The 21,579-nt window shown below is 41.0% G+C and overlaps 1 protein-coding gene across 2 annotated transcripts in view; it reads right to left on the minus strand.

Annotated features, from left to right (window-relative positions):
- Positions 1–407: 407 nt before the first annotated feature.
- Positions 408–21,579, minus strand: part of LOC121955446 (homeodomain-interacting protein kinase 3) — a 45,184-nt gene continuing 24,012 nt past the window's right edge. Inside the window, exons 4-17 of one of the 2 annotated variants that reach the window (XM_088078772.1) lie at positions 16,679–16,798; positions 16,051–16,137; positions 15,355–15,539; positions 15,108–15,267; positions 13,497–13,620; positions 13,264–13,385; positions 12,097–12,221; positions 11,610–11,777; positions 11,207–11,524; positions 10,348–10,494; positions 9,969–10,225; positions 8,228–8,279; positions 7,185–7,324; positions 408–5,311 (exon numbers count right to left, since the gene is read on the minus strand). In XM_088078772.1, coding sequence (XP_087934898.1) covers positions 4,794–5,311; positions 7,185–7,324; positions 8,228–8,279; positions 9,969–10,225; positions 10,348–10,494; positions 11,207–11,524; positions 11,610–11,777; positions 12,097–12,221; positions 13,264–13,385; positions 13,497–13,620; positions 15,108–15,267; positions 15,355–15,539; positions 16,051–16,137; positions 16,679–16,798 — 2,523 coding nt within the window. In that variant the 3' untranslated portion in view covers positions 408–4,793. The remainder of the gene's footprint in view (positions 5,312–7,184; positions 7,325–8,227; positions 8,280–9,968; positions 10,226–10,347; positions 10,495–11,206; positions 11,525–11,609; positions 11,778–12,096; positions 12,222–13,263; positions 13,386–13,496; positions 13,621–15,107; positions 15,268–15,354; positions 15,540–16,050; positions 16,138–16,678; positions 16,799–21,579) is intronic. The other variant, XM_042503451.2, reaches the window with a different exon arrangement.

The raw sequence follows: 21,579 nt of genomic DNA on the forward strand, positions 1-21,579 counted from the left end.
TGCTGTGGTGTACCAATGTGCTGTCAAGAAAAGAAAATATCTCTAGGGACAATAAAGTATATCTTATTTAATTTATTATTATCATTCTATACACACTGATTTTGCCCCGTTTGTAGTTTTTTTGTGTCTCTTTGCATACATACAGAATATCAAATATTATCTTATGTAAGTTTCTCAGTTGTTTGGATTTGCTGCTTTTCTCCGTTAGGTATGAGAAAACACATCAATTGTAGGTCCTCCTCTCTTACTAACAGTCTGAAAAGACTAATTATCACGGTTTTGACAATGTGGTGCAGAAGTTGCATATGATCACTTAGATTTGTTGGCCTTCAATGTGTTCAATACAAGAAAATCATCCAAATGAATAACATAATGAGGGGGAAAAAACAGCCCAAGCCAAAAAGAGCTGCATCAATAGATTTTTTTTAATTCAAAGTGAATCTTAACAATAATACACGATAAAGTCTTATTTTGACACTCACCAAAAGAGTCACCTGGAAAACCCGCTTAATGTGACAAAGTAGAGAAGGCTTGGTCACACCTAAATCACTGAGAACTAGAGAGGAAACACTATCGCAAACTGAGACATCACATCCATAGAGTTAGTTTTCCCAGTCCTCATACTGTAAATATTGCACAGTGCAATTGCTACATGGCAAACTAGTGTAGCACAAAATTAAAAAAGCAAAAAATGAAACGAAAACAAAAATAGAATAAAACAAAGCCACAAAAAATCTACAGGTATTAAAACAGTAACAGTTCAGATTTTTCATAATCAAGTCTATTTGATGAGCAATCTAAACAGATGATTCCATAACTTGCAGTGTGAATTAACTCTGAAATTGATACAGATGACCAGAAAAATAAGAGCTCGAGTAAAACAAATCTCATCAAATCAAATCAAAGCGTAACACAGTAGTACATTTAGACTAATACAGACCCTGAATTAACATCTCTAAAGGATAATACCGCAGCAGAGGATTTGTTTTCTGATATCAAAGTCATAACTTTATAGTAGTAATTTTACAAACGACTGTTTTATCTGTTAAATGTTACATGAACAACAAAAAAGAAAGAAGTTATCCATAGACCCAAGGTGTCAATCGTGTGGAAAATCAAAAACAGTTTTAAGATTTCTCTCCTCTTGCATCCATTCTTTTCCTAACAAGTATGGGAGAGTATGCAGGCGCATTGCTGGTGAATACCTTTGGAGGAATCAAAACACAGATTTCATTTCAACATGCTTATTAATGGGGAACTATTTCAAGCACTAATCTGCCAAGTTCATGCCTTGTTGTCATAAGCTTTCTTTCCCAAAAATGATACTATGATCAGTAAAGAGTAAGAAATAAAAGCTTTCAAAAAACGTACAACCATATCAATGTCTGTGTTTAAATGTGGAGTATTGCACTCATGACTGACTGTGCAGAGAAACCACAATAATCTCCTTGACAGAGCAATTTCCATCCAGAGCACAGAATCCAGATAAGACCGGATATAAAGCACGGCTCCTCGGATTTTTTAAAGGCCAGCGTTGTCAGCTGTGCTCTGGTTACTCCCGCTCAGCCTGTGCTTGCACGATGGAAAAGCTGCTCTGAGCAGACAGCTTCTAGGCAGACAAAGTGAAGCAACTTAGGTGTACATGCAAGGTAATGTAAAGCATGGAGATTATCTAAGAACACTTGGTGGTGCAATGACCGCACAATGTAAAGTATTGCATCTGCTGTTCAGCCAGAGTGACTATCCAAAGATCGTTGAGTGTCATATCATTCAAAGTGTGTGTGTGTGTGCGTGTGTGTGTATGTGTGTGTGTATTTTATTACAGAGAGGCTTTGGCGGCGGCTATCTGAAACGAGAGCACCACCATGAACATGTCCTCTGTCATGTCTACAAGCTGATCAGAGGAGTCCCTGGAATGACACCGTGATGTAGTCCTATTGTGTTTTTGTTATTGTTAATATAAATCCTGGTAATGTGGCCGTTAAAGACTGTCTACTCTATACGGTAACGGACTGTTGGTGGATTCTATGCCTTCCTCCTCAAATAAGAGGTGAGGAAATCACCATCTTGAATTTTCACTTTCTGAAGCTCAAGGCACATACACAGTGCTGCTCACACTGTCTCAATTTCGGTAAGGAACACACAACAATGGCCACAATTTTGCGCTGACAAAACATCATTTTGATATGAGACACTCATAAAGGGGAGAGCGATCCGAACACAAGGCAGTTTAGAAGAACAAACTGTGATATTGTAGCCAGATATAACATTGAACAGTTAAAAAGGTTGCAATAAATATTTGTTAAAATCAATTTAACAGTAAAACAAGTTGTAAAACATCATTTTGGAACAGAAACATTGGGCTAAATTCATTTTTGGACACACAGTCTAATCAACCCAAACCCTTACAAGCCTAACTACCTGTATGAGTGCTTAGTGGCGAGTGTGTTTGTGTGTAATTGGTGGAAACACTACAGAAGCTTTTTAATGAACACAATGGATTTTTTTTCTTTCTGGCATCTCACAGTGCTTCTGTAACGCACAAAAGAGTACTGCTAGTATACCGAATTTACGCACAATGAAAAAGTTAAATCAATCCTGCAAGCTACAGCTTTAGATGTGTACAAAACGTCAATATGAAAACATACAAAAATTAAGTTACATCGATACATTATTTATATGCAGTGATGAGCCCGAAAGGTTAATAAGGATAAAATACTGATGCAAAAACACACACCCCGAGAAACAACAAATGCAACTAATGTTCATCATCAGCAATACAGTAGTTACAATGACACTCCAAATATGAACGCAAAACACAAAAATCAAAACCACTTCTATTTCAGATAATTAGGGACCTATACAAAAATAGCAACGCTAGGTTTAAACTCAGAGAAATCACCTAATTTCACAGCTATCGAAGTGGCAATCATCATATAGCAGCTTATCTATGATACATTCAAGAAAGAAATGATACGACTTATTAATTGCCCAATAAGCTAGACAAAACCTCGGCCGTTTTTTTTTTTTAAATACCTTTTTTTGTTTGTTTTAATTTAACCCCATTCTACAACTACAGTATAATTGAGGTCTATGCAAACAGAATAGCTACCTTGCTCAGGAAATGAATTACAGTCTTTGGTGCTGCACAAGCAACTTCATTAAAAAAAAAAAAAAAAATACACACATAACTAGTAAAATGAACAGATAAAATGCACACACAGCATATCTACATATATATAGACTGGTGCTACCATCATATATATATATGTATATATCCTCCCTGACGGAATGTATAAAATAAGCAGTCGACACCGATAAGCCTTAAGCCTTTTAACAAATGGTATAATGTAAAGGGAAAAAGTTAACTTTGTCACACATGCATAAATGAGAGAATTGCACACAATTAACTCACACCTTATCAAGCATCTGTACTAAATAGTCTAGCTCTATAATATATGTCCATATATGTGTGTATATCGAATACTGCATGGTTTGCTCAGGCTTAGAAAATTCCATACCGTGAATTAATTTGCATTTTTTCCTTACCTAATCAAAGCCATGCCCACCACACTTCTAAACATCTAAGAAACAAAGTGAAAACACTCAAAATGAAAATACGAAGACGAGAAAAGAAAACGAATCAACGACTATTTAGATTGTATTGCAGTTTCATCAAACAGTACAAATACTGTTTGTAATAATAGTTTCACTAAATAGAAAGTGATTATCAAATATTAAGCAATACTCAGTACTTGCACTTTGTACACTAGTTCATTCGGGAAAAGGGTGAATGAAAAAAGAAAACAAAAAGGTCTTTTATGAAACAGTAAGCATTCGCAACAGCAAAGCATGCTGTTCTTCTTTAAAGAACAGAAAAGTAACTCACTACACACTGAAATATACACTGACTCCAAAAGATAAGCACCGCTATCCGCGATACATCACATCCATGCAGGCTATGCATGGACATATACACGTGTGCATATATATACTCACACATAGGATGCATCGACTGATTGGAATTTCAAGTGCTGCAGTCCAGTACATTAATATTCATGTATATAGTCATATATAAGTAGTAACATTAACAACCTCAAATATGTAAGGCACTATGGCTGGGGACAGTTATACAATGCAGCGAGTCTTGTGACACAAACAATAAGAGCAACGTCTATGCATCTTTCCGTTTACATTTTTGCTCATGCAAGACCACATGCAGCGTGAGGAACAACCCTATATAAATCGGTTAATTGACTTGACATTGCTAACACCAAAAGACATCGAAAAGGTACAAATACTTCAAACGCAGTACAACATACACTGTGGACAACGTGTGCATCTGTCGATCTAGAGCTAGAGACTGGGATGGCTTTACAAATATGGATGTGTCTTGCACACGTAAGAAGGCAATATAGAAAAATAGCTGGGATCAGGGGTGCAAAGTCTAACTATTCAACACCACCCCAATTATTTACCTGTTTTGAGGAGTATTCGTAGAAGATCCAATGCAAAGATATATATCAAATGTGCAAAACACATTAAGTGTGAGTTTAACTACTCATTCATTCTTTCATTCAATCATTCATACATTATTTCCTTCTTAATTTTTGCCCAAATCATCTCCACCATTGGAACTCTTTTTTTTTTCTTCTTTTTTTTTAAAGCTTGAAGTTCAATTACACCCAAGTCTACATGATTCAAAAAATAGCTTGCTTTCTCTGTGGTTGTGCCATGGTTTTGGAAATGAAAACCATGTTTTTGTGGTTTAAGATAGATCTCGCCCTGCTCGCTTAGCCCTCCGGTGGTATAAAGGGTACCTGGGCAGCCATGCTCAGATGTAGGGGTACTGGTTTATTTTGGTGGGGCTGAGGGGGAAACTGGCGTAGGCGGGCGAGGCAATGTAGGAGTGCGGGGGAAAGAGGGGCTTGAATTGGCCCTGGGGGTGCAAGGTGGGGGAGGGCAGCAGACGGGGGTTGATGCCCACTGTGACCTGATGCACGATGCCTGCCGGGTGGGAGATGCTGTAGGTGGGCTGGAGGACGGGGCGGGAGGCTACAGGGGAAGCCAGGAGGTGGGCCACGGGGGCCGCGGTGACCAGAGGACCAGATGGGGGGTAGGACAGTAAGGTGGGCTGGGTGTGCGGGTGGCCCCCAAGGTGGGGGTGGGGGTGGGGGCCCGTAGTGTGGTTTGGGCTGCTGTGGGACAGGGTGAATGTGTGCCCATGCATGGTGGGTGGGATATAGGCCTGCGGTCTCCGGTGGGCAAAGTTGCCATTCCATTCCTGATGGCAGGAACCGAAATGCTGCACCTGAGGGAGAAAAGATCCAGCCAATCAGAGTCAACATCCTCATCGACACAGTTTGTCTTTATGTGCCACTAGATGTTGCTGTTTCCACAGTTTTATATGTCAATGTTGTGTCTCTAATCAGTCATTAACAAACCTGACATTCACCTCATCTTAATTTGTGTTTAACATAGCAATATTCTTAATTATTATTAGCATTCACAGCTGATAGATTTGTTTGCGACAAAAGCTACTGTAGCTGATGAGTTCAGTTCAGTATGAATTGTGCTCTTTGGCTGCTGCTCTGCCATAAAAAGGAAATATTTGCAATTCAAATGTGCTTTTTATCACCTAAATGTACAGAGTGTAGTCACAGCCACTTCAGAAACTGCACATTGTGGTGCAATTTGCTAACTTCTTCACTTATTCACATTCCAGAGACGTTGCAGATGCAGGATATAATGGCTTGACATGTTATAAAATGGGACTTCCCACAAGCAAACACTCTAAAGCTTCACCTCTGCAAGTGATTAAACCCGGGTCGTGCGTTAGTGCTTTCATCCCTGCAGTCAGTTCTGTTATCAAGATGAAATATACTTCACTGTCTCGGATGAACATAAATTCTCTTTGGCCATACAAATACTGTATATTCTGCTCAATCGATGGGGCAAAATATGTCTCTGCAACAAACAACAACAAATGAAATATATAAAAAGCTGTGTGTGTTTTCTAAGCTTAGGTACTTATCACATTTGAATTTATACCTGTAACTGGAATTCGGTACCAGTACCCAACTGTAACTCTTTTGGTTTACTTTCTCTATCATGGGGTTGCAACAGAATGAGATTTTCACAGTACGATAGCAGTCTCAGAAAATATTGCAGTTTTACAGTATCATGGTATGACAGAATTATCATTATTATTTCTCTTTATTTATTTTTCAAAGATTATTTTGGGGGGCTTTTATGCGGAGAGGACACAGCCTCTGTACATGGGGTCCCTGATCCATCCACTGAGCCACCGGGCACCCTATTACAGAATTATCACCAGCATCAGTCAGAATTACCCTCAACAAATGAAAACAGTAAGGTTACTGTTTTTTGTTTTGTTTAGGGGTTTTTAAAGATATTTTTGGGGCTTTTATGGCATTTATTTTTTAAAGGCCAGCTAGAGAGATGACAGGAGGGTGTGTGGGGGGGTGGGCATAAGGGTTTGTTATTGGGATTGTTATGGGTTCATTAAGACTTGAAACCATTTCATAAATGGATGTGCAAAAAGTCTCCCTTTTGAGAATAACTAAAATAAAGGGGAAATTCTTTGTCCACTTGCATTTTTTTCCCCCAGTATCGTTGATAAGCAGATGTACATGGTATGATAATGGTCAACTTTCATATCACGGTATACCTTAAAACTGATATATCGCTGCAACCCTCCTCTGTAAAAATGTAATTTTTTAACAAACTTCAGGGGTGACACACCAGATTATAACACAATTCTGCTTATCTGCTCTCTTCTAATAACACATAGAGCTTATCATTTGTCTCTGCCTGCTTGTGTGTCTGCTCTGCAGTGATACTTAGCTATAACTAAAATAATAAAAAAAAAGAAAATAGACAACAAAACTATTGCGACAAATGGGCGCTCTAGCAAATCCAGGCGATTCGAGGAGCTTTCGGACACTTCCACCTCTTGTCTAAACCCCATGTTCTTACCCAGCTGTTTTCCCAGGTACCAACATTTGGCACACATGGATATACTTGAATCAGTAATTGCTAGTATCGACCCAATTCATTTGGTACCCTTTAAAGTACCGTGTTTGGTAACCAACCCTCATGTTTATGTACTCTTGTGTGTGTTTATGATTGTGAAACACAAGTATGTGACCGCATGTGTTTACCTGCCCAAAGCCTATAGGCTGCTGTTGCTGGGGCTGGAATGCAGGGGTGATCTTCTGTGGCCTGTTGAGGAGGGGAGTGGAGTGGTGATGCTGTCGCCCAGGAATGCCTCGCCCTTTGGACTGGCATGACGACTCTAAGACTGAGGTAGGAGGTCACGTAAAGAGTGACGATGAAGAAATACAGAGAGATGGAGATGACATGTCAATGCAGAAATTATGTGTCACAATATCAGTATCATAGTGTAAATGAGGGGAAGGAAAAGGGGAAAAAAATAAAGATGCAACCAGGGATTGGAGCCAACGTCAACTGCAGAAATGGCAATATTTGTGGCAGGAGGCTTTGTGGGCTTATCAGTGACTTCAGCTGTGTTTGATCTGATCCAAACCTTTAAACATAGTGACATCTGTCCTCTGAATATGATCTAGGTGATTATAAATAGATGTTTGGGGGGGATCTGGGAGGAGTTGGTAACTAAGCTTGTACGTAGAGCTCATAGTGGGGTCACACTGTCAGCTATAAATACACCCGGTAGCACTAGAATAGCAAGCTGTGCCCTTTTATGTGTGGCTTTCGTCGCAATAGTCTGAGGGTTGGGAGGGGGGCTGCCTTTGACATGAAAGGCGATATGACTCTATGATTTTCTCTGAGGATTTACAGTTGAACCCTCGCTTTAAAATACCTATAAAGAGAGAGCTCTTAAATGGACTCGGTTGCTGAGAAAGACAGTTGATGTCCCGCTGACCACAGCTGTTATAAAGCCTACATAGAGCATGCGTAACTCCACTTTAGCGCCAGATAAAAACATTCGTCCAACATGCTTATGCCAGTCAGAAAATGGTCTCCACCTGACATCCATGTTTTGAACATTTTATTCAGGACCTTTAACACTACGGGACAATTACGCATGTCTTATATAGCTTTAACAAGTGCACATCCACACAGATACAGGGGCACTCAGAGTCAGTGTGGAGTGATGACAGCAAACAAAATATCCGCCCCAGAGATCAGAGCAGATACTTCAGGGCAGGTCACTCATAATCACCTGTGAGAACCTCTGTGGCCTACAAAGACAGCGTAATCCCAGAGCATGTGACCTGTGGAGCAGACAGCAGCAGTGGTGACTGGATCTCTGAGCTAACATGACCTACTCGTGCACTTGCTTGGCATCTGAGTGGCTAACACCATCAGAGTGTGCTTCAGACACAAAGCTACTGATTGGAGAAGACAAGGTGTCCTGCCACCTGCTTTATTAGTATGATAAATTTAGGTTTAGAAATAACCTGGGTCTAATACTCTACTGGCCCTGTCACTTCCTGCAGTTTTTAAGTGTAACAAGGCACACATTTCAACCTGTAGGTTTGACACCTAATATAAATTAAAGTTTGAAGTCAAGCTTGAAGACATATTATGTAACATTTCCGCATTAAAATGTCTAAAACAACTTCCCTTGGGTTATATTTTGTGGAGTTGTGTACTTACATTTTCCCAACTATTTCCAGCAATGTTCAAACCAAGACTGCTGTTGATCCAGGGCTAATATAGTCCCTTTTCACTCTCACACTAGGGTTTACCTAAGCCCAAGACTATATGCAAACTGCACATCTACTAGCCCCGGGTTAAGTGTAAATTGGAGCATGTAGCTCAAGTTAACATGCTACAATTATATTGTTTACTTAGTTTTGTTTTACACAGTTAACTTTTAGTCCAGAAATTAGTCATTTTTTTAGGGCAATAACCCTGCAAACTGAGGGATAACCCTGCTCTAGAGCAAACCCAGCAAGCCCTAGACCAAAGTCAGAGTGAGATCACTCAAAATGTTTCAGGACTGAGCCAGTGTAATGGCTTTCTTAACTGCAGGCGAACAGCTCACTTAGCCTGGGGCTAAGTGCAATGTGAATAGCCCACTGCTTGTTGTAACTTCTTAGGAAGCAGGGGATACATCAGATAATACATCATCCTAAAGTAGCACAGTTTTTCCATTAACTGCATGCCATTTTGCCACACAGTAATCCAGTAGAGACCCAATTTATTGATATGATAGTTAAATAACAAGTTCCAACAATATACTAATATAACAAGTGGGTCATGCCAGCCTCCAGGCTAATGTATATGCAAAGTTAATGTGTACAGTAACATTATAAAGCCAACAAGCTAATAAAGCTATTTTTAGTATGATTGTTTCAATGATTGAATTCGCCACATAATGCTATCTACAGTGGCTGTATGGGTATTTAACTCATTTGATGCTGGTAAGGATGTGGCTATTTTATTAGCACAAAATGACTAAACGTGAATAAATGTGACATAAATACTTTAATACATTTCCTTCTCAGTAATCAGGATTTCTGCCTGAGACACATCAGACAGATTATCATCTGCAATGGCGGTTGTTTATCACTGAGTACAATTACATGGACATGAATAAACCATTTAAAGGCTTACCCTGGTTATGATCACATTCGGATATGGTGTTCACATGAGCACATAGAAATAGGGTTATTCATATTTCCTGTATACATCACAGTTTTTTAGTACTTCAGCTAGCATATAACTGTAGACATCAAAAATCTGATCATAAACATAATATGTATGTCCATGTGAATGTACTCAATGTAGACAACAACTCCCGCGATTTCATGATACTTCACAACATCACTTAAGTCCGTCCTTTGTTATTGTTTTGATTGAGAGACCCTTAGCGACAGAAATTACAAACTGTATGTTTAAATGAGGAACAAACCGGATGTTATTTGTTAACAATGCATCACGCAAACAGTTTTTACCTGTGTTGCCATATGTTTCGCTGACAGCAGGGTTGTTGTTGTTCTGCACTCTCATTGGAGGCACCACAACTGTACGAACTGTTGGCTTGCTGGGCTCGGTCTCTGGGGCGACACATGCAACACGGGGCTCACAGTTCTGGTTGCTGTCGCCGATGAAGCGTTGCTGTGTGAAGGGACTGTTGCTATGACCGGAGGCGTCTGAGGCAGGCGAGCTGTCCACTGTGTCACAACCACTCTCCTGTTCGTCGTCTGACATACTACAAGAGGGCAACCAATAAGAAAGAGAGTTATGGATGTTTTGCTCGTTGCATTGTAGTAGCTCATGTAGAACCCGGAAAAACATTTGTAGAAACTTTATTTGAATAGGCTGCACCTGTACCTGTTGGGGTGTTTGCAGGGTGACGTGCTAGACTGCGCTGAGGCTGAAGAGCTGGTGCTAAGCGTGCTGTCTGGACTGCTGAGCGAACAGACTCTCTCCATACTGACAGTGCTCTGACATGCCTCACAATCTGCACTACCCTTACACCTGCAGAGACACACATACAATAGCCCTTTATACACAGAGATCGAGCTATACGGCTGCTATGAAGTCCCCTTTTGCACCGCCTTTGCATTTTTCCACAGAACCAAACAACAGCAATGTCATGCTGCTTTGATTTTAAACATCATGCCAGCATCGCAGAGCTAAAGAGGGGTAACGTGCATGATGTCTAACACAGCAGAGTCTGCCTCTAATGTGACATATAATACACACATCGGCTGCGCTTTCTAAAATATAACAATGGCCTAACAATCACTTACAGTCCCAGCTGCTCAAAGGCTAAAGAGCTCCTGAATCTCGTTGTTTCCCAAATTGCAGACATCTTCTGCAGCTGTTTCTCTAATTTGAGTTAGCTGCTTACTGCTGCGAGCTGCTTTTTAATTCTCCCACGTGGGTGGCACACAAAACTCGCTGTCAAAACATCACACACTTCACCTCCATGATCCTGTCTTCCCAGCTGTCTCTTTTACACAGACTTCAGTTTGGCGTTTTTACCGCCTCTTTTTTCAGCTTAAAGGCGAGACAACTCTGTCCCTCCGTTCCATGATTGTAACTTTCATAAAGAATGGTGAGAAAGCATTATGGCGCCATATTTCCACATTGAAAAGGCAGTGTTAAAGGGGCTTTTAAGAAAAAAACATTTTGTGGAACAAAATTAAAAAATGTCATTAGAAGAAATCTGGTGGTCGGTACTCACTCCCCCATTGAGTGTCTTTGTGCGCTCTCCTCTTCGTCACTGCTGATACTGATGACACTAACAGTCGGGCTAGCTAGGTCAGAGATCACCATGGCCTGCCGCTGCTCCTGTGAAACTGAAAGCTCCTCACAGTCTGGCTCCACCTTACAGCAGTTCTCATCATCCTCCACCTGCTCTGCTCCTTGCTCCTCTCTAGCAGTGCGCCCTTCCTCTGGGCACCTGGCTTCGACCTGCTGCACATTCTTTGCTGTATCGGCCATCTTTGGGGACTGGCATGCTAAATTTTGGACGTTCGTGTTTTGGGAGAAGTTGCTGCCCCTGTTGAAGAAAACAAATCATTTTCAGAGAGGGAAAAACTGTTTTTACTGTTTTAGTTGCAAAATACAAACCTTGCATGCCATACCTGTTCAAACAAGGCTTCGCTCTCTTGTTGGCAGCTGGCTGTGGCCACACCACATGTGCAATGCCTATGTTGATTGGCTGGTGGGTGGACATGGTCATTTGGTTGGTTAAGAATGGCTGAGGGTGTGCAATCATGGAGCTGTAATGGTTACCATGGGGACGCACTTTCCTGCAATAAGAAAACAGAACATTGCAAATTGAGCCAAAAGCCGTTAGCACCGTTACTGACAAAACGGTCTCAGTCACTGGTCCCAAAGGACATGTATGACTCATTGATCATTAATATTCAGGGGAGCAGGCGTGCTCTATCAGAGCAGTGCAGCCATTCTCAAGGGTGCACATAGCAACTGAAGGTAACAAAGAAGTAACACATATTGCTTTAAATAATGCTGCATATTAGAACTATGAGGAAAATATCAAGAATACAGATAATGTATCAAAAAGGGATTGTGCTGTAACCCCCCGAGACAGACAAACAAATTGCTTACCCCCAGTCACCCAATCTTTGTGAGCCCGCCACAGTGTCGGATGCCAGAGTGGTTGGTGGCGGGGGCACTGATGTCACCTGCTGCCAAGTGGGCACCAAGATCTGTTGTGCACGGTTGGACCAGGCCTGTTAAAGCGCAGAGAGGCAAACTGTTACATCTGTTTTCCTTTTAATAATGCTTTTATCAGTTTGCACATATATAATAACCTCTCCATTTCATATACACAGATACGCATACATAAGTAAATGGGTGTCTTTGTATTAATGTTTTTTTTTTGTTGTCCTTATTAATTACTTTGACTTTAAATAATATCAAATAAATTTACCTATCCCCACATTTACCTTATCTACACTTATTAATGAAGTCACAGCCTGGGTCCAGACCTTTGAACCTGTCCACCCCACAAATTTTGGGATGAATGATTCATCTGACATATCTAAATAAAACTGCAGTTTCTCAGTTGACTTAATAAACGTCCATTGAGCGCCATGAGGGCATTAACGCTTAGCTGGTCAGTGCCATGGGAGGGGCTAACAGCGAGCGCTATAGACAAGATATATGCTGTGATCGAGGTTGTTCTACATCAGCATGTCTACTCATAGTATCACACAACATCGTAGTTTGTTTTACCTCACTCCGCTGCACTCTGTACTGCACAAAATGGATAGTATATGTTTCAACTATCAGAACTGACTTTGTGTGAACACTGCGTAATGTAACTAGTAGCTACCCATTGTGTATGTGTGTAAGTTTTGATCCAAAACCCTTGTCTTTATAACAGATTCTTTTTTTTGCCTCTCTACCTATTTTCTACCGCTAATATATTTTTTTGTTTTTCTTTATTCAATTACCCCCTTTACCTTTTTTCTCCCCACCCATTTACTTGTTCATTCTATTTATTTTTTATTTATCTTTTTATACTATTTCTTTATTTATTTTCCCTTTATACATGATTGAAAGGGTTTCATGTTCTTGTATTGTGTATTTTGTTTTTGTGTGTTCATATTAAACGATAAAAAGAGGATTAAAAAAAGTGCATTGGCATGGCTATGCATAACGCTGGGTTCACAATTGACGCAGAACCTCCCCGAAAGCGCGGTCCATGGCACGCTGGCCGCTGATCTTTGACCTCTAAGGCCATCAGTCCTATCTCTGCTACCCTCTTACCTGTGTGATGACTCCAGGTCTGATTTGTATGGGCTGAATGGGGGGTGCTTGAGTGACCAGAGGCACAGAAGCCTCCATTCGAACAGAGTAGCCTGCTGGTTTGGCTGTGTTGGTGGGGATTCCTGCAGGGACAATGGACAGGACATATTTGACTTTCAGAAATTTTGTCGAATGTGCACAAAAAATAAAAATAAAAAAAAACAACAAGTGGAACAAAGGTTTAAAAGTTCTACCTTGAATGGTTGGGGGACATAGAATGAGTGCCTGCTGAAATGAATCGTTGCATCCAAACTGACCACTTCCTGCCTGTAGTGGTATCCCAGGGTGCATCACTGATGAGGCTGATGGGGGTAATCCCTAGAAGAGGAAAAAGGATTTGACTGGACTTTTCTGAGGTATTACAATAAACAACAATGGCATTAGAGATCCAGTAGATGGCGACATCTCTGTAAGGCGTAGTCTATATTTCATTCAGACAGAGCCCAGGGACCGCTCTTGTACTGGGATCAATGGGCTAATCAGTGACCTTTAGGCATAACCCTGGTTTCTCAGTCAAAAGACAGAGTCTCACTTGGCTCAACTGTGCAAACACAAACTGAACTACTCAAAAGGAAATTCAAGATGCCGAATCAACAAAGCCCACTTGCTTACTATCAACTCCATGGAAAACTGGAGTCACCATGCTTTAGAAATGCATTAGGCAAAGGAAATTATTGAATATGTCTTGATCAATACTTTCAACAAAATGCTGCTATTGATATGTTGATGTTGGATATGATTGGACATCTTTTTATATGTACACACTCAAACTTATTCACCATTTATTCAGGCTCAGTGAGGTTAGATGTTTTTAAAGGTTGGAAAACTAAAAGGTCCTTAAACTTCTTTTCTGAGATAGGCCTGAGGGCTAAACAAAGAACAGCCAAGCATGTGCCTCTGCTTCGCTACTCAGGCTTCTCTCGTGCCTGGCTATAATCACATTTATTGAATAACGAGAACTAGGCCTATATTGTTCTGCCACAGCTCCTGCATGTAGAACAACCCCCATACACATGATAGTAAACACAAAGCAGCCTTTCAGAGCATAATACTAAAAAAGCCTCCACAGTTTCTTGAAAAAAATCTCCTGAAGAAGAAAGATTTAACATATATAATGCTCCACGGAGACACAAATTACAGCAGAGCAGTTTTGTCGTGTAAAGAATGTGCCCAGTTATTCTTTCATCAGGTTTTAATAAGAACAAGAGAGCCTTCTATTATTATCCTTATGTCTGCACTTATTAAAAACATATGCAGTCACTGTTATATTATATTGTCATCTTTCATGTTTCATCCTCAGAATAATGGCTTTTGAAAAGATTTCAAGATGTTTTGCATTATAAAGATCCAAAGCCCAAAAACAGGGTCAGCTCCTTTTTTTCCTCAGCAACAACACTGATTTGCACCGTTGCCATGACCTCGGAAACATGACGTGATTTTGTTGCCATGACAGCAGTGCTAGGACGCAATAAGATGGGCGAGTCGGCATACACGAAAGCAATAAAGGCGAGGAAATTGTCTACATGATCAGTCTTCACAGGAGCAGATGAAGAGAACAACACACTGCATGTCAATGACCCACACAACCTGTGATTATTCTTCACTCAGATATTGTGATATATTTTTTTGAATTCCCAGTTCAGGGAACAAGAAAATATATAACTCCTAAATACACCAACTTATGAATGCGTTTCTTTGTTTTAACTGCCTGATCTAAAGAATACTCTGTGTAAGTATAATACCACACCAGCAACACATTCACAGAAATGTCAGCTCATGATGCAAACACATCCTGAGCGACTCACTTGAGTGTGGACACCGGTAATCTTGCTGAACGGGTGGTTGACAGAGGCAGCAGCGGTTGTGGTCACCGGTCTGATGAAAGGACCTTTATTTCTGTTGGCCGCCTCGTATGCACTGGGACGAGTCCAGCAAACATCCATGATGTGGAAACATGACTTGACACTACGGGCAGAGAGAGGAGTGACACAAAGTTATGTTGGAAGGTCAAAATGACAACGTGTGTCAAAGTCTGAGGCAAAGTGGACTCACTGGTTGCTATGGGGGTAGTCGAGCAGGTGTTGCATTGTCACAAAGGGGTGGCTGAGAGCTTCGGCAGGGGCAATCCTCTCTTCTGCATCAATCAACAACATCTTCTTCAGCAGGCCCACAAACTCCCGACGGTCTGCCTTCTCCGCCAACAAGTCACTACCTTCCAGATTCATTACCAAGTTCACCTGGGAAACAAACATTTTACTGTTGAACCACAGACTGTATGTTAAAGATAAATATCCCTGGATTTATCTCTATATACAGTCTTTGGTTAAACCTACTGGTTAAGATAACTGTTGATCAACAGGGCAACATTAAAATACATTTAAGAATGGTTTGGTATTAAATTATAATACCAATTTTCCAAAAATGATACTTAATTAGTCACGAATTCTTAAGAATCTCCTCTGAATTATGAAGTCACAGATCTGAAAAAAAAATATGGCTGGCTGGGGAATTTCCACCCATGGGACCTCTCTAAATTTTTTTAAAATTTGTGTTCAACATTAAACTGAAGGGAAGTTCAGGTTAGAGGTGCCTTTTTCTTTCCCAGTAATAAGCTGTGTTTTCTGTTCATACAGCTATGAATGTACTTCCTCTGGTAAAGACCCAGTGGCCTACATCCTCTCAGCCTTTGGTGTTGAACTTCCTCTGAAGTCCTGTAAGGTACATTGTGGTCCAAGCGGCTTAACATACGTGCGCTATGTCATCCAAACAGCTGAAGATGTACTTCCTGGCTTCCTTTGATTTCATTCCCGTCTCCGTCTCATGCTCATCTGTTGACTATAGAAAAAGAAAAAGTTTAGGGTGGCTGCAAGAAATGAATTCAGCAAAGCAGTTATCATCTGTTATGTTATGATTTTAAAGGTTTGTGATCCTACAAACTAGTTTATTCGTGTTATGTTGGACATTGTAAAACCTAAAAATTCACAACTTCAGATTCCTAAGTAGGAAATCAGGGCTGGTATTCATAACTCGTGCTTGCCTCTGCTAGTAAATTTGCTCATTAGAAAAATGTCATTCACATACTGATTCACAGTATGTGAAGCAATTCAAAAAGCAGAATCTAGGTATAATATTCTCTTTATCATAACGGTCAGTCCCTCTGTCCATGCTTTGGTTTGACAACTATCATTACTTCCTTTTTGAGAACAGCATTCTCGGTTTGCCCAGAGGGAGGAAGAAAGTATTTGTTGTCTGAGCTGACCTATGATTTTTACCATCAGTTTTAAGGGAAGCAAAACAAGGGGAGAGGTTAGCTGTTTTGAGGTTTGTGGCACTAAGCCAATATGCCATATTTTGCAGGTGTGTAAATACTCCTCACCTTTAGTCTCCATGCTGCATAAGGTGAGTCTGACTCTCTGCAAAAGAACCGTGCTGTCTTTGTCCCCGTGTTCAATAAATGTTCCCCTGGCAAACCTTGTGTCTGAGAAATGTAGCGAATCTGTTGGACATAAAGAAGGGAGGAGGAAAAAAAGAGCACGGAGCAGGAAATTAATCTTGTACCCAAAGAAAAAGGCAATATTTGTTGGTTTAAACGAAGGAAAAAACTCACTACAGTACTGATTTATATTCAACTACCAACAATCGTCTTTTTTCTAAACAAGTCACTTAAACACTAAATGTTGTTTTGTTTTCCTATTAATGTTTATCTCTCCATCATCCACGCCAAAGCCACGTCACCAGAGCACTTAATACTGACACACTCTTTTATGTGCTGATAATTTACAAGGTCATTCACAGTGACATCATACTATCATGTCCCCCACAGTTAAAGTTACTGTGTGCGGCGGGGACGTGCAGCTACACAGTGTGGACAGCTGCAGAGACCTTGAAGATGGCACATTCCTGACAAATGGCTAGATCCAAATAAGACCCCTAAACTGAGAGCAGCCTGTGTTTATGATGCCTGAAAGGTGTCAGGGTTTTTTCATGTAAACTTTGATAATAAGGTTCCTTTAGTCTCAATGCCAAACACTTTGCTGGACAGCGATGCTCTTCAGTCAGATGCTGCGGGACAAGAGTCTCACACACAGGTTTATGAGAGGAGACCAGTGAGAAGCCTGGCTGACGTCAATCACACCCGAGTGTAAAGGACAACAACCATTAGAGATTCAGTGCTGCTAAGAAGCAGAGAGTGAACAAAGAGTCGCACATCAGGAGAACGGTGAGGATCACAAAGACACAACATTTTCAAAAGAAGAGGATTAACATAATAAGCTTTCATTTCTCTTTGACATACACAGATCCAGATCTAAGGCAGACAAACATGTCCTCACCCCTATACTTTACATACATGAAGTTTCCACACTGCAGCCCGTTAAACGTGAATGAGTGAGATTGTGTGTGAGGCACCTCACAACTCAAAAGTGAATTACAGAAACTGAAAATGTTTTTGTTGGAAGCTACTCAAGTGCTGATCTTCAAGTTGCTCCCCTTGCTGAAGTGATGCTTGAGCAGAGTGGTTATATCAGTCTGCTGCTGAGGTGTAAACACTGCAATGTGTCTGTGTTTGTGTGGGTGGGACCTGTGTCTCTCTTAGTTGGCTATAGATGAGTTTGTGATCAAGCAATGCATTCATTGGGATTCTGACAGCATGAGCAGCTTTCGATGGGATGGGATGAAGATCCCCTCTCTTATCTCAAGGCACACTAAAATCCAAGTATCATAAAACACACTGTCTATGTACTGACTGACTGAGTACATCATTGTCCATTTCTTCCTTTTTCATTTTCCCAGGACATGGTTTACATCAACCAAACTCTCTCTTTCTTTCTTTCTTTCACATTCACTTTTCATAATTTAGTCAAGGTTTACTGACACTGTCAATTCCAGCAAACTTAACTCTGAAAGTACTGAGTACATTCCCCTCCTCTCATGCCCATAACATAGCTGTGCTGTAGTTCAGCAACATCATATAAACAGAAACAGACAGCAAAAAACAACACAGCCAGCCAGTGTGCGTGGGTGGGAAAATTCTTGTGACGGGAAAACCCTGATTCTTCCTGGAAGGCGTGTCTCTGCAGAGATCTCACAAACCAGTGAGATCACTGGTGCGACGCTATGGCTCCAGAAAACAACTATCTAGTGAGCCCGGGCCTGCTGCACAGCAGACAGGAAGCTGTATATTTTTTTATGGCAGTTCAAATAACAACTCACACCATGCAAGATGAATTTCAATGATATCACTCACTGCAATAAATCAACATGAAACAATGTTCCTACATCCTCTTACGTATCAAGTATTTAATAGATCTCTTCCTCATTTTTGACATTGGGGTACAGTAGTTTGCACCAGCTTACAAACAGGAAAACTCCAGCTAGAGCCTTGACGCTTCTAACCCCCCACTAACCTAAATCTCTTTTGCTTCCACTGACCCTGCCTACATCCTCTTATTCTTACAGATCCTCCAGGTTGCCAGCTAGGTCGAGCCACAAAGAAGAAAAAAAATAAGCAAGCACACATTACTTTGGTCTCTGCAACAATGTGCACTGACCCTCACTTGAACAGTGCCTGAGAAACCAAGAGACAGAAAGTGCAAAGAGGTCATAAAGAAAGATCAACAAGACAAAAAATGGGAACCAGGCAAGTCATACCGAAATCTAAAGGACGTGGGCTAATCTTAGTCTTAGCTCATAATGAAACACTGGCTGAATCGTGAGGTTTGTGACATCAAAGACATGAGCAGACTTCTGCTGTACAAGTGAAGTAAAAGATGCTGTGACTGGAGGATGAGGTAAGGAGAACATGAGGGAAGGAAGGGAGGAGGAGTCTGAGTTATAAATACAATATGCTGGGTGGCATGGAACAAGACCCCTTGAAGAAAGACAAGTAGAAGAAAAGGGGATGAAGGGGGCAGCAGCAACTCAGTCAGCTCTGGCCAGATCACCCTGTGGCCCCTGGATGACACCCCACACCAGCAGTCAGCTGCCTCGCTGTTTACTGACATACAGCCAGCTGGCTATTTATTTAAGGTGATAAAAATGTACAAGCGTTCTATTCTTACGTTCTGTTATATATACAGTATGTATTGGCCTTGTATCCCATGGGGTGTCAATTTACGTTATCCATGTCTCCTAACTCACTTCAAACGCTTGTGGAGGATAATTAATAGTTGCAGGACATGGACATTAAAATGGTGCAAAGCTACAAGTTTGCCAATAATGTCAGTTTACCAAGGATGTTTAAGATTATTTGGAGGAGCTTTTTTTTGTTTATGAATCAAGGACACCTTAAACATCAAACATGTCTGAATAGAAAAGATGATGGTTCGGGTCTATTAAATCATTCACCTTCTTAAAGTGATTTGACATCATGTTTTTCTTTCACTGATAGGGCTGTGTGGGAGACTGTAAAAATAAAAGAGGATGGAAGGACAAGATTTGTTCTTGATGCTATTAAATTTTTTTTAAAAATGCTTTCAAAGCCATAAGAGAACTGATAATGATTCATTTGAAAGAACTTGAATTAGTGACGTGTGCATAGCTTTTTGTTTCATTATGAGATTATAGCCTCCAGAAAACCCCAGAAACCAAAAATAAAACTCAGATTTTTTTGCATTCATCTCATAGAGACAGAGCACAGCACGTCATACCCTGAATACCACGCCCATCATGGGGGGGAGGGGGTTCATCGGCACAGTATGCAGCTCATGGGTGAAACGTGAACAAAATGCCTGTAGCTACCAGAGAGGAAAACTTAACTTGGCAAATTTAAAATTGTCAGTCTATCTCAGTGCCCCTCTCATTACCTTGCTAATCTTAAGAGAAATGATCCCACTGAATGGCCAGTAGAGATATACTTGGATATTTACCACTTTTTATTAAATCATCTGGTTATCATTTAAAACTGACAAAGATCAAAACCAGGCATTACATAGCTTAGTTAGCTTCAACCTCTACAGTGTAAAGGCCAAATTAGAAAAATGCTTGCTGCATGTCAGCATACCGAGTGTCACGACCTCACAGTTTTCCCATATCTTCCTGTTGATGTCTCACATCTTACTGCTTTAAAGATCAGTTTTGCAGCTTGGCAACTTGTTAAATTTTAGTTATGGATTCTTTATCATGTTAGCATTTCCCCCCCCACCACAAAACAGCTTTGAGGTATTTTTGTGTTGATTGCTAACAGACATAAATGTGGTGGGGGCAGATCTTAAAAGTGCTCTGTCTCTATGCTCGTGCACAGGCTGCTTTTCCCATTCATTGGAAAGATCTATGACCAAACTGAACCCTACATGCCAGAGGGCCGCGAGGCAAAGACTAGGTAGTGTTTCTAATGTGGGGTTGGTGTCAAAACACAGTTCAGTCACAGAATAGTCTATGTCTTGGAGGCGGGGGGGCAAAACAGGATTTGCTTCCGACTCTACTACATAACCATTCTGCTAAAACAGGCCGTGGTGGTAAGTTCATCCTAGAGAACATCCAGAGCTTAACATTCGCTGCAGGTATTTTAATCACTGGACAACAATAGACAGTAACATGAGAGGTGCAAGATTCAACAAGCTGAAACCTAAAGCAACAAACTCTTGCTTTCTCTCTATAGATTATTCACGCCCTCTATCACAATCCACCACTGGTGTTCACACAGTATTTGGATTCTGATCCAGTCATCCATTCACATACAGTACGTTCTGATCTCTATCTGATACATGCTTCATTCCACAGGCTCCTTCTCACCTGTTATCTCTTTATTTCATTGTCTCTCACACTCTTCCCTATCTGTGCCAACTTAATCCCATCCCCCCTTGTCAACCCCATCAGCTCCAAGTGGTCCCTTACTAAACTGAGGATGCTCCCCCACAGATATCTCTAAAGCAGCTTTGTGACATGCTGACTGGCTCCTGCAAAAACAGATTCATCATATTTAGACCGGTGGTGCTGCGCTCAAGTCAAATCTCTTTCGGAGGTGTTGAGTTATCTCTCCTGTCTCAGTCCTGGGGAGAGTGAAAAATGATGCCTGGCCATAAAAATACTTTGGTATGAGTGCGCTGTGCAGTGGGGCTGAGTGGTGTAATGCAGGGTTCTGCATGGGACACGGCAGTATCTGACTGAGGCTCTGTTGGCAGGCTTTGAGTAGATAGGGCTCCGTGGCAGGGGGAAAGCAGCTCAACATAAGCCCAGATCAGTCTAGTCCTGGGAAGACACTGTCAGGGCTCCACTGGGAGGGGCAGACATCCAACAGCTCCTAATAGACATACCATCAATCACAATAATATGCCTTTC

Source organism: Plectropomus leopardus, chromosome 1, assembly GCF_026936395.1.
Source record: "Plectropomus leopardus strain MGB_pleo_1.0 chromosome 1, ASM2693639v1, whole genome shotgun sequence".
Taxonomy (NCBI): domain Eukaryota; kingdom Metazoa; phylum Chordata; class Actinopteri; order Perciformes; family Serranidae; genus Plectropomus; species Plectropomus leopardus.